General features: G+C 35.0%; 1 protein-coding gene across 1 annotated transcript in view; it reads right to left on the bottom strand.

Annotated features, from left to right (window-relative positions):
• Positions 1 to 1,695: 1,695 nt before the first annotated feature.
• The window catches only part of LOC127935626 (sodium/potassium-transporting ATPase subunit alpha-3-like), a 31,140-nt gene continuing 19,479 nt past the window's right edge, over positions 1,696 to 13,356 (bottom strand). The window contains exons 9-21 of the mRNA XM_052533698.1: positions 12,340 to 12,538; positions 10,561 to 10,805; positions 9,525 to 9,717; positions 9,003 to 9,315; positions 7,887 to 8,037; positions 7,632 to 7,800; positions 6,448 to 6,602; positions 6,186 to 6,309; positions 5,901 to 6,046; positions 4,215 to 4,345; positions 3,974 to 4,075; positions 3,738 to 3,829; positions 1,696 to 2,735 (exon numbers count right to left, since the gene is read on the bottom strand). Of these exons, the coding sequence (XP_052389658.1) occupies positions 2,707 to 2,735; positions 3,738 to 3,829; positions 3,974 to 4,075; positions 4,215 to 4,345; positions 5,901 to 6,046; positions 6,186 to 6,309; positions 6,448 to 6,602; positions 7,632 to 7,800; positions 7,887 to 8,037; positions 9,003 to 9,315; positions 9,525 to 9,717; positions 10,561 to 10,805; positions 12,340 to 12,538 (2,049 nt within the window). The 3' untranslated portion in view covers positions 1,696 to 2,706. The remainder of the gene's footprint in view (positions 2,736 to 3,737; positions 3,830 to 3,973; positions 4,076 to 4,214; positions 4,346 to 5,900; positions 6,047 to 6,185; positions 6,310 to 6,447; positions 6,603 to 7,631; positions 7,801 to 7,886; positions 8,038 to 9,002; positions 9,316 to 9,524; positions 9,718 to 10,560; positions 10,806 to 12,339; positions 12,539 to 13,356) is intronic.

Raw genomic sequence — 13,356 nt, forward strand, 5'->3', positions numbered from 1 at the left:
GTGTTTATGAAGTGGAGATCAGTCAAAACACGGCGGTAATGAACATGACTGCCATCCCCACCAAACACAGAGCATGTCCACAATTACTCATCACCCAAACATTACTGGTCAGCCAAGTGACCCCGATGACCTATTCGGCAGTTGCCAAGGAGACAACCTTGGAGCACATCTGACCATTGCCCCCTCCCTTCCCCCTTTCTGCTGAGACGAGGCGAGCGATCGATATTCTATCACACAGAACAGTGGAGCGAGAGAGGGAGAGGGGGAAAGGGGGAGAGAGAAAGAGAGTGAGATTGGGGGTTTGCGTTGAGCAGAAAGATTAAAGCAGGCAGGACAGCTGACAAGGAGTGTGTGTGTGTGTGTGTGTGTGTGTGTTTCATAATGAGGAGACATATTTCTGTTATTTTGGAGAGTTGGCTTCAAGGCATGTTTGTAATTCTGTTTTTAGAGGTGTGGTTTTGTGTGTGTGTGTGTGTGTGTGTTTGTGAGCCCTCTTCATCATCAAAATGAAACAGCGGCTGAATGTAACCAGGGAATTCATCAAAGACTTTACTGCAGCCCGTCTCCTCCTTTCTCTTTCATATAAAACCCCAAACTGTATATATATATATAACAGCTTGTATAAATATATGAGCTGTTATAGGCCCTGGGTCTCTATCTGTGTGAGCAGACAGTCTTTAAACGGGGTGACCCACTCCTCTGTCTGCGAAAAAGCAATTTAATTTATTTTTTTACAGACAATTTTATCTCAAATTAAATTTATGACCACCTGATATTTTCGAAATGTTATTGAAAAATAACTTCCTCAAAATGATGAATGTTGCTCAAATATTAAGGAGTGATTTCGAGTGAGATGTGTTTAATGTGATTATAGCTGTGATATGATTTTGGGAGAAGTCACCTCTATAAATGTCAGAGCGTCGAATTCATAAAATCTATGATAAAGAAGGTCATAAACCTGCGAGAGTGAATTAATGATAGTAAAACCATTAACAGATTTGCAGAGTTCAAAGAAAAGCCATTACAGAGATAAAAGTTCTCACACTGGTCATGTTAATCGAGCGAGTAGTGGTGATACTTTATTAGCTGAATTAGCAATTTACTGGCTGAATCAAGAATGTGCATAGGTCGTATTCCATCTTTCAAAATAAAAATAAAATATTTGTAAAGTAAAATAATTAAAAATTAGAAATTCTAAGATATTATAAAATAATTAAATCCATTTTATTTTATCAAATTATTTTCAATAACATTTAAATCACATTTCTTACCCCCATATTCTCATTAACATACTGCAAATATATATATATATATATATATATATATATATATATATTTTTTTTTTTTTTTTTTACACAATTAACTGTCTGAATCACACAAAGCCTGTCAAGAATGTGCCTTGTATAAAAAAATACAAATAAATACATAAATAATAAAAGTAAATAAATAAATAAAATACAAAATAAAATATCAGTATTATACATTTTTATAGTTTAAATTAAATGAAATAACAGGATGATTCTCATTACCTTAATACAGAACTGATTAAATAATGACAATCACTGATAATAATGTGAATTCCAAACTGAAAAGACATCTGGATGCATTCTGGATGATATTCAGCTAAACCAAAAACATGAAATTTCATTTGATTTCATGCCAGACATCAGACACAAAAACAAACTGACGCCAAGCTGAGAAAAGAGAGATCCTTCTTTTTTATTTCATTTTTTGCTGTTGTTTCACATATTGGTACATTGCTTCTATTCCATTTTTTCTGCACTTATTTAAACAATGAAATCAGAGCGAAATCTCTTTTTCCTAGGACACAGAAAGATTTTTTTTAAACAGGGGAAGAGGGAAAACAGGGGCGGATAGAGGAGGGAGGCTTCTTCACATCGTTCACGAACAGACAAACAGACGGGGACTGAGAGACGGACAGAAGGAGCAAGAGCAGGGAGGGAGGACGGGGGAGTGCAGGATAAAAGGGAGAGGAGGAGTGAGAGAGAGAGAGAGAGAGAGAGAGAGAGGGTGGCAGTGTGCTTTGTCATGTCTGAGAAAAATGAAACCAAGCAGCTCTCAGACACACTTCTAACATAAAAAGGTATCGAACAAAAAAAGGTATGAATGATTAATAAAAAAAAAAAAAACACTCAACAACAACAACAACAACAACAACAGTGACGTGCGAAAGAAAGAGAGCCAGACAGGAGTAACAGATGCTGGATCGGGGTGAGGAAGGCTGTTTTCCTCGTTTCCCCCAGTAGAGGGCGAGAGCCTTGATGAGTTATGATCATTAGGTTATTTGTATTTCTTGATCGTAAAGATGGAGAGGGATGTAGGACAGTAATCTAGCGTGGCAGTGTTTGTACAGGAGTCCCTGTCGACCGTGAAGGAGTCTTGAACAGACGTGATGCGTGACATCCATTACAAAAGCCGTGCGTTTGTGTGTTTAACAGTATTAGGAAACCTTACCACTATCACACTGGCAGATTCAGCTGTAGTCTTTGGGCAGAAACAAAGAAACGATACAAAAAACTCTGTGGTTGGTCCTCTCATCTTATTTATATTTCAGAGTGACATGGTTGTTTCTGTTTTGGTGATTTTATAGTGGAGGGAAAAATGGGTAGAATGTAAAAGAGAGCGAGAGAGACAGAAAGAGAGAGTGAGGGAAAGGGAAAAATCTGTGAGTGAAGGATTTGACAATTAGTAGTACGTCTCCTTTTCAACCCAACCTGAAGTAAAACAGAGAGAGAGAAAGAGAGTACAAGTTCATTCAAATTCAGCATCAACAACATGAATATAAACATTACTTCTTTGTAGGCGATCAAATATTCACAATATTTATATGAGGAATATAGTGAATATTACTAATAGCACTTTAATTTTTCCTCAGAGCATGTATGGCATAAAAAAATCATTTAAATGAATCCATTCAAAAGGTCAACTTCAGTGAATTGATTCAAAACTCTGATTGATTCATTTGAATCATGAACTCTATACTGTTCACATAAGTGTCCGTGTGGCATTTTTCATGCAATAAAACATTTTTGTGGCCTAATGTTTTTGTGGAAACAGTTATCTTTTTTTCAGGATTTGATGAATATAACGTTTTTAAAAAGGGCAGCATTTCATTTATATTTTAAATTTACAATTTTTTTTTTACTGTCAGTTTTTAATTGAATACACCCATAATAAATCAGTTGATTAAAAAAAGTGTGTAACACTTTAGTATAGGGTCCAATTCACACTAATAACTAGTTGCTTATTAGCATGTCTATTATTAACATATTGGCTGTTTATTAGTGCTTATAAAGTACATATAATGCATGTCATCCATAATCCTACCCAATACCCTAAACTTAACAACTACCTTACAAACTATTATTAAGCAGCAAATAAGGAGTTAATTGAGGCAAAAGTCATAGTTAATGGTTAGTTAACAGTGAGAATTGGACCCTAAAATAAAGTGTGACCAAAAAGTTTGTTTAGCATCAAATTAGTATATTAGTATGATTTACATTTATTTTAAATTGTGTACATTATTAAAATGTAACAATATTTCTGTTTTTACAAGATTTTATATTAAATAAAAGTAGCCCTGGTGAGCAGATGAAACTTCAAAAACATAAAAAAACCATCCTGACCACAAACATTTGAATGATACTATAAATGGCTATAAAAAAGCTATGGAAATATCTGCATATATAATTATAGAATAATTCAAAGCTCTGTACCTCCTGGGTTTCGGCGCAGGATAAGTTTTCGGATCTCATCATAAACAAAAATTAAGAAGCTGTAAGGGAACGCACAGAACCACCAACTGGGCCTGAGAGAAGAAACGAGAGGGAAAAAAATAAAGAGAATTCAGATTAGTCAAACTGTTGTTTCCTCAGCTATTGCTCTGATGATGCATAGATCTAATTTGCTTTGTAATGTTCCATCAGGAGGTTTCTATGCAGGTAACACTCACTTGAGAGGATACATCCTGAGGGCCACATCCATGCCGGGACAGTAAGACAGGAAGGCAGCAAGAGCCGTCTCCTCAAACAGGCCAAAGATCAAGATTTTATTCCTACAAAGAACAAACACAACCGTTAAACTCAGTCACTACAAACCCCAAGCTTCACATCTGATCTAACTATTAAATCCAGCAAGTGCAGAGCTTAGTTGTAATATCTGTTGGTTAACGGGATATCGTGAGCGATACTAACTTCATGCCCTGCTGGAACACAGAGTTGCGGCGAGTCTTGCAGATGATGACGTCGGCCCACTGCACCACCACGATACTGACGAAGAAGGCCGTGTGACAGGTGAACTCCACAATCTTCCTCTGCTCATACGTCTGACAGAAAGACATTTATCATTACACACTCTCACATTCTCCACATTCACATACACTGCTGTTTAAAAGGTTGGAATCAGTAAGATTAAAAAAATTATTGCAAAGATGCAATCAATTGTGACCCTGGAGCACGAAACCAGTCTTAAGTCGCTAGGGTATATTTGTAGCAATAGCCAAAAATACATTGTATGGGTCAACATTATCGATTTTTCTTTTATGCCAAAAATCATTAGGAAATTAAGTAAAGATCATGTTCCATGAAGATATTTAGTAAATTTCCTACTGTAAATATATCAAAACTTCATTTTTGATTAGTAATATGCATTGCTAAGAACTTGATCTGGAAAATTTAAAGGTGATTTTCTCAGTATTTAGATTTTTTTGCATCCTCAGATTCCAGATTATCTAAAAGTTGTATCTCGGCCAAATATTGTCAGATCTTAACAAACCATTCGTCAATGGAAAGCTTATTTATTCAGTTTCAAAAAAGAATTAACCCTTATGGCTGGTTTTGTGGTCCAGGGTCACAATTGATAAAAAGTTGCAAATAAATGCTGTTCTTTTGAATTTTCCCTTCATCAAACCATCCAGAAAAAATTGCATCATGGTTTCCACAAAAATATTAAGCAACACAATAATAGTTTATAATAAAAATGATTTGGTTTCATGAGTTTAAAATCAGTGATTTCTGAAGAATCACGTGATACTGAAGACATCACTGAAATAAATTACAATTTAAAATATATTTAAATAGAAAATATAATTTTTTATCAGTTATTTGATTTTTTTATTTATTTTTTATTGCATTTTTAACATAACATAACATAACATAACATAACATAACATAACATAATATAACGCAGTACAATGAAAATGCATTAACTAATTCCATTAATCTACTGTAACAATATATAATAAAAATAAAAATTAGTTATTTTATTTTTTTGTTAAAAGTTTTTTTTTAAATGGTGTTAAAGTTTTTAATTTTTTTTATTTCAGTTTTAAAGTTATTTTAGTACAACAAATGTCTCTTTGCAAACTAAATAAATAATTAAAATAAAATTAACATTTATTTTATTTCAAGTAACATTTTTTTTATGGTTTTAGTTTTTTTATGAAATAACCCTGGTTTATAGATATCCCTATTGTTGATTTTTTACCTTTCCGACATTGTCAAACACTTGTGAAATATCTCTCCAAATGTGTTTAAACAACAATCTATAGATGCATCCTTATTAATAAACCTTGATTCTGCATCTTCTGCATCACACTTCCTCTCTTCAAAATCATATTGCTAAATTGTTTTGATTTCGTCTACTCCGTCAAAACCGGAATATTAATAGCTAAGATGAAAGCCGATAGCCAGTAACAGACCAACTCTAAAATATGATTAGCTCTTACAGTAGTAATGTTATGTTTTGATAAGCTTGTTCAAATCAATAAAGTTGGTGTTTCTTAGAAGCTCTAAGAAGCATCTCCTTAATGAATACACAGAAATGCAGTTGCTTCATACAAGAGCATCTACCAAATGTTGAGTTTGTGTGATCTGATTTACCCATTGCTGTCCATAACTGTCCTCCAGGTCATTGTTAGAGCGATCGTCCCAGTTTAGCCGGATGCCCACCAGCAGACTGGGAAGCCAGCCGTTCTCAGCCAGAATCACGAAATAACTGAAAAAACCTCCCAGGGCCTGAATCATACCTACATATTTAAAAAAGGGAGACAGGACGTCACTTTTATTCAGTTCATTTTGGGTCAGTTCTAGCAGCTGGTCTGTTTCAACAGCAGTTCGGTCAAACCAAACCTGAACTAAGAGACATTTTTCAGTTAGTTCACTCACCGATCTGTCCGTAGGCGATGCTGATGAGACGCTCGTTCACCAGCTTGTCCCTGTGAGGGTTACGAGGCTGGCGCTTCATGATGTCACTCTCTGCTGCTTCATAAGCCAATGAGATTGCAGGGACCTGAGATGGAAAGCAATGATTGGTTAATGTTATGAATGTTATGATAAACAGAAAAGAACAGTCATTATTACATTCACCAGAATGTTCATTGTTAAAAAATAAAGAGATAAGATGTGTGTGTGTGTGTGTGTGTCTCACCATGTCAGTGCCCAGGTCAATGCAGAGGATGGTGATGGTCCCCAGAGGAAGAGGAATGTTGACCAAGATGAAGAACAGGAAGGGAGTGATCTCAGGTATGTTGCTGGTCAGTGTGTAAGCGATGGACTTCTTCAGGTTATCAAAGATCAGACGACCTGGGACAGGAAAAAAAGAAACATAGATCATCATTACCTGAGTCAAGTCTTGTGCTTCTGTGTTTTTCCAACATTTGTCACGACAAATTGCTTGAAGAGAAATGCTTTGCATTATGCTGCCTGGAAAATCTCTCCATTGTGTTTATTCTTTGGTTTAAAAATTATTTACCTTTACTCACTGTTGTTGAGATTTCTTTATTAAAGCAATAAAAAAAACTGAAGCTTTTACTTTTTTCTTATCCCCTCTTCCCTTCCTGTCCTTGATTTTACTATTCTGAACGAGGACAGAAATCTTGTGTAACTATCACTTCTCGTGTTCATTACCATCATTTATATGTTGAATCGCGTGTAGCTTTCCTCAAATGTAATTTAATTTGGATAAAAGTCTCTGCCAAATGAATAAATGTAAAAACTTTAATTAAATATAGAATTAAATATTGAATGGAATTATAGGCTATAAAACCATACGGCTGTATTCAATAAATGGTTATAGTGAATTAATTTATATATTTTTGGATTATATTTCAAAATCCAAAAATATATGTTTTTTTTAAAGTGATTATACAATGACATGCTAATTTGTGTTTATTAATTTGTTTAAATATTACCTGCTTTTATTTTTTGTAGTATTGTTGTAGTAAATAAGTAAATAAATACTAAAATACTGTATTAAAACAACTAAAATATGATTAATTTAAAAAAAGACAAACAAAATGAATTAAAATTAAGTTTGACTCTTTATTTATAACATTTTTGTTCAGTATTTCTATTGAATTTTAGTTCAGATATTTTGACAAATTTTAAATATAACCATAAGTCAAATCGTTATAGTTAATAAATGTTTAAATTGAATTAACACATACTTAGATAGATTTATGGAATCGAATGGAGCTCCAATAAATGAAGAAATGATGAAAAATATAGATCAAAATCCGGGCCATAGACAAAAACAATTTCCTGATGTGAGCTGCCTTTGTTTTCTGGCTTGTTCTGGATTTCTTTTTCTCTTTCTCATATCCTCTCTCTTACCTTCCTCGACTCCAGTAACGATAGACGCAAAGTTGTCGTCGAGCAGAATCATGTCTGCAGCCTGCTTGGAGACGTCTGAGCCAGAGATCCCCATCGCAACACCGATGTCTGCCTTCTTCAGAGCGGGCGAGTCGTTCACCCCGTCACCAGTCACCGCCACAATGGCACCCTGTGTGTACAAATATGAGTCAGTTATTTCCCTCCATATTATGATTATAGAACTAAGTCCTTGTTTTGTGTTATTTAGGTGTGCACCTGTCTCTGGCAGCCCTCCACGATGATGAGTTTCTGTTGAGGAGAGGTCCTGGCGAACACGATCTCTGTGTGATTCTTCAGCACTTCATCCATCTGGTCCTGCGAGAGATCCTTCAGGTCCGAGCCGTGGATCACACAGGCTTTAGCGTCCCTAAAAACCCATACACACCAACAATAGCAAATGAAGACTCGCTCAAAGAACCTTAAAAGAGCCATGTATTCCTATTGTGAAGAGCATTTAAAAAATCGAAAGAAACTTATTTTACGCATTAAAAAGATTCCATGGATGTTAAAGTTTCTTCATGGAACCATCAATGCCAATAAAGAACTTTTATTTTCTTAAAGTGTGGATGTTTTAGCAGTGACAAACTTCTGAAGTTATTATAGGAAGTATTGTACTATTATATACTGTAAGTAGTATAGACATTATTGATTCAGAACAGTTTAGACATGTTCCTGGATCAAGATCCTTTGTCATTCCTAGAAACAATATCCCAATATTAAAACTCAATTTGATTCAGAGGCCCAAGCTGAGGAAAAATATGCAATTTGGTGCATTTGCTGATATTTATATGGGCAAAAAGTGAGATGAAATTCTAGTATTGTAATATAAATGAATGAGATCTTTATTACAGTATAGCAGAATGCTTCTATAAAACATATATGAATAGGAGTCATCACTCTATATTTCCCAATAAAAAGTGTTCACGTATAATACTTGGTTTTATGACCAAAGCTCTTTAGTTTTTTTTATTTAAAACATATAAAGCAATGCAATACAATGATGACTGAGACAGAGAAACATTACTCAAAAGCCTTTAAAAAAGACACATTTTAACATGATTTTCCGAATAAATAATCAAGTAAACCTGAGTGTCCAAGTATCAAAGTTATTAAAATGTTTACTTCTTATTTCAGAGCAAAAAGACAAGTTAACCATGATTTCACGATTAAACTAAAAGGCATTTTACTTACTAAAAAAGGCTTAACTATCAATCAAATGGCGAAAGGTATACAGTAGACTCTGTACAGCATCATGTTGATCATTTAGTGGCCTCAGAAATGTGTGTATCAAATCTGGCACAATAGGCTTTACATGGTTTAAGTTGTCTGTACCTGGGGTTGACCTGGCTGACGGGAATATTAAGCCGAGCGGCGATGTCCTCCACGGTCTCATTACCCTCAGAGATGATCCCCACACCTTTAGCGATGGCCTTGGCCGTGATGGGATGGTCTCCGGTCACCATGATGACTTTGATACCAGCTGAGCGGCATTTGCCCACAGCGTCAGGGACGGCAGCTCGGGGAGGGTCGATCATGGACATCAGACCCACAAAGCACAGGTTGTCTGTCTGGAAGTTAATGTCGTCTGTGTCGAAGGCGAATCCTTTGGGGTACTTGTCCTCAGGCATGAACAAGTGGCAGAAACCTGGATGGAAAGAAGGAAAAAAGACTGTCAAAAGGTTTTGAGGATCCAGTGTTTTTGTCTGTCATGTGCCTTGGATTTATATTCATGTTTGTGGTTTTTAAAATGATTTTTAAGAGCTTCGTGAAAAAGCATCAGGAAACAGAAAAGCACATACACATCCATCACTGTGGTTTGATTTTGATATTCCACGTCACATCTCTTTTTCTCACCCAGCACTCTTTCTCCCAGTCCTCCGAGCTCCAGGTAGGCGTTCTGGAAGGCCTCCTTCAGTTCCTCGTCCATGGGCTGTTCTTTGCCCTGCTGCAGGATGGTGGAGCAGCGGTCCAGGATGCGCTCCGGCGCCCCCTTCATCACCAGCAGGTAATGGCAGTCGTTACCCTCATCCGACTCGTGCACTGACAGCTGATGTGAACACACACCCAAACACATGAAAATAAAAGTTCATGAAAACAGAATAATCTGTTACACGTGAATTAAGATTAGTTTCCTTAATCATTCTTAAGAATTAAAAGAAAAATTTAAGAGGAATGGCATTGTCTAATGATGGACTACACACGTCTGTAGTTTTCTTTAGACAAAATCATTCATAATCAGATTTAGAAATGAAAGTTTTAAAGTATTTTAGTTATTGACAAAAGTATTTCACAACATTTTTTCTATTTTCAAAATATGTATTTTTTTTATTTCAACTAATTCTTAGTTTTTTTAGAGAATTTGCAAAGTACAATATTTTGTTAATTAATACATGGAATGAACATGGAGATATATATATATATATATATATATATATATATATATATAAAACCCCTCCCAAGGGTTATAATGGGAATTGTATTGGATATATATATAATTATTACATGTATTATATATAAATTAAATATTTATATATACATTTGATGCATGACTATTTGAAATGAACTAATGAAATTAATAAAAATGGTTATAAAATTAAAATAAATTGTTACATGACCTTCAATACCCTTTTTTTCTTAGACATTGATATAAATTTCAACATAAAATCTCGTGTTTACTTTAAAAAAAGGACATGAACATGTCAACCCTTTGTTTGAAAATTTAAGTTTAAATAATATTATACTTATATTATTATACTGATATACATTTATTTTGAATTGACAGTAAATATACAATATTATTATGTAAGTAATACACTGTACACTGACTGAATATTAACCACGTTAATCTATGCTTAATTCAGTCACATCAGATACTGAACAGTAACCAAACCTGGTATTTGTTGGTGGAGTTGAAGGGAATTTCAGCCACTTTCTTGTTCTTGTCCCTCATGGCTTTGACGGAGCCACAGGAAAGCTCGATGCACTTGAGCAGAGCCGATTCAGAGGCGTCCCCCGCGACATCACGCTTCAGGATGGGCAGAGAGTCCTGTCCCGCCTTAAACGAGGCTCTGTTACAGAGCGCCGCCACACGGGCCAGAGACAACCACGTCCCAGAGCTCTTGTCAAAGGATGCACCTGTTAGAGAACACACAGAATCAATACAGTATCTATATACAGTCTAGCAACCAGCTAGAACACACGGATAATGCAAATGAACTACTTTCTGTTTGAATATACTTTACTTTAAGATGTCATTTATTTCTATGATGCAAAACTGAATTTTCAACATCATTCCTCCAGTCTTCAGTGTCACATGAAGAAGAAATTATACTATTCTAATTTAATATTAACATTATAAAATGCTGATTTAGTGCCCACAAAAACTTTATTATTATTTTTACCAACAGTTGGAAGATGTGATATGGATTAAATAAACCATTAAATTATTAAATAAAAATATATAGTCTATATAGTTTTTATTCATTTTTATTCCAGGTTTAGTTTCAGCTATTGTAGAACATCAGCATTAACTACATAAAAAAGAGAAATAGTTTATTTTATCTCTGTAAACATTTCTTTTATTTATTAGTAACACATTTGTATGGTTTTAGTTTTTGTTAACTATAACAAGCTTTTGATCCATTTAAAGGGATAGTTCACCCCAAAAAATTTAAATTCTGTCATTATCTACTTACAAAATAGTATAAGTTTCTTTCTTCTGTTTATTATGAAAAGATATATATATATATATATTTTTTTTTTTTTTTTTTTTTTTTTGTGTGTTCAACAAAAGAAAGAAACTCATTCAGGTTTTTAACAGCTTGAGGGTGACTACATAATGACAGAATATTTGGGTGAACTATTCCATTAATATAGAAGCCCATTTCCACCACTGTATAACATTTTTTAACCTCACAATTCTGACTTTTTTCTCACAATTGTGGCTTTATATCACACAATTCTTACTTTTATTTTCATAAGTCTGACTTCTTTTGTCAGAATTGTGAGATTTGAACTCATGATTGTGAGTTATAAAGTCAAATTCTGAGGGAAAAATGTTTATACTGTATCTGAAAATTCTGACTTTATAACTCGCAATTGTGAGTTTATTATCTTTCAATTCTGTGGAAAAAAAGTCAAAATACTCCATCTGCTATCAGACGTGCAATCTGGGTTATATGTAGTGACGGGAACACTTTTTGTAAGGGAAGAAAACAAAAATAACAACTTTATTCAATAATTCCTTTGTCAACGATCTCCTCTGTATCACTCCACATCATCGCGCTGTGTGTGCTCTTCTGTGTCCTCCGCGCCACAAGGATGCGCTGTTTCTACGTTTATTTAGCTTTGATTTAAATTAAAACAGCGCACCCTAGTGGCGTGGAACACACAAAGGAATTCTTGAATAAAGTCATTATTTTGTTTTCTTCACTTACAAAAAGTGTTGGACAGATGGAGCTTTCTTACGGCTTTTTTCATATCTTTTCTGGACCTTGACACTATTTAATTGGAAGTCTATAGGACAGTCTCAAGCCTCCAGGTTTTCATCCAAAATATCTTAAATTGTGTTCTGAAGGCGAACTGAGCTTTAACGGGTTTGGAACGACATGGGGTTAAGTGATTAATGTCAAAATGTTCATTTTAGGGTGGAGTTTCCCTAGCAACTCACCCGACTGATCTTCGGTGGTGTCCGCCTCATGGATCTGATTGTCGAACCACATGTGGGCGACAGTCATGCGGTTCTGCGTCAGGGTGCCGGTTTTATCAGAGCAGATGGTGGATGTGGATCCCAGAGTCTCCACAGCCTCCAGATTCTTCACCAGGCAGTTCTTGCGGGCCATGCGCTTGGCCGTGAGCGTCAGACACACCTGAGAGACAGAAACAGAAAGACAGAAAGAGAGAAAGAGAGAAATGGAAACAGAGGAAGAGAAAAACATAGCACAAGGAAGTGTGAGGCAGAAGTTGAAAGGAAAGGGAGGTGGAGAGAAAGAGAAGCGAACTGAACTTCAGTGACATTACATTGTTGGTAATGTGGCACAATGCAGCATCGTGCAGTAAGAGAAGAGTGTTAAATCAAAAAGAGGCTCTGAAGAGCCAAGGCAAGCACAGCAAGAAGCAGAGAGGTCACAAACATACTCTACACAACGTCTGTCTTTTGTTATTGACATCAAAAGACCAGCCAATCAAAATCTAAAGAATATTTGCAAAATTCAACTGCCAAAATCAACAGTTGTGACATGCCCTTTACGTCCAAAACCGCCTTAAATACTCTAGATATATAACCCAGAATATTTTTAATAAGTGTTCACTTGCAGTGAAGAAAAAAACAGTAATAATAATTTTTCTGAGGTGAATTATTGGCAGCTGAGAACATGCAAAATGCAGGTGTTACACGTGTACTTTTTTCAGATTTGGTCTTTTAGACCACAATCTGTCCTGTGACAGACTACAACTATAATTCATACAAATACAATCAGATTTAGAGAAAACTCAGTGTTAAAATTTGATATAAAGATCATCCAAATTTTATACAAAAAAACCCAAAACGTTTTACTAGTTTCAAGCATGAGGTGTAGCTTTGCACTTTGCATAAAACAAGATTTAAAAATCCAAATTCTCTATATCACATTAATAATTATTATCCACGTTTTTGTTTACTTTTGTGATTTTTTTGTGAATGTCCAAT

This window comes from Carassius gibelio, chromosome A19 (assembly GCF_023724105.1).
Source record: "Carassius gibelio isolate Cgi1373 ecotype wild population from Czech Republic chromosome A19, carGib1.2-hapl.c, whole genome shotgun sequence".
In the NCBI taxonomy this organism is placed as follows: Eukaryota; Metazoa; Chordata; class Actinopteri; order Cypriniformes; family Cyprinidae; genus Carassius; species Carassius gibelio.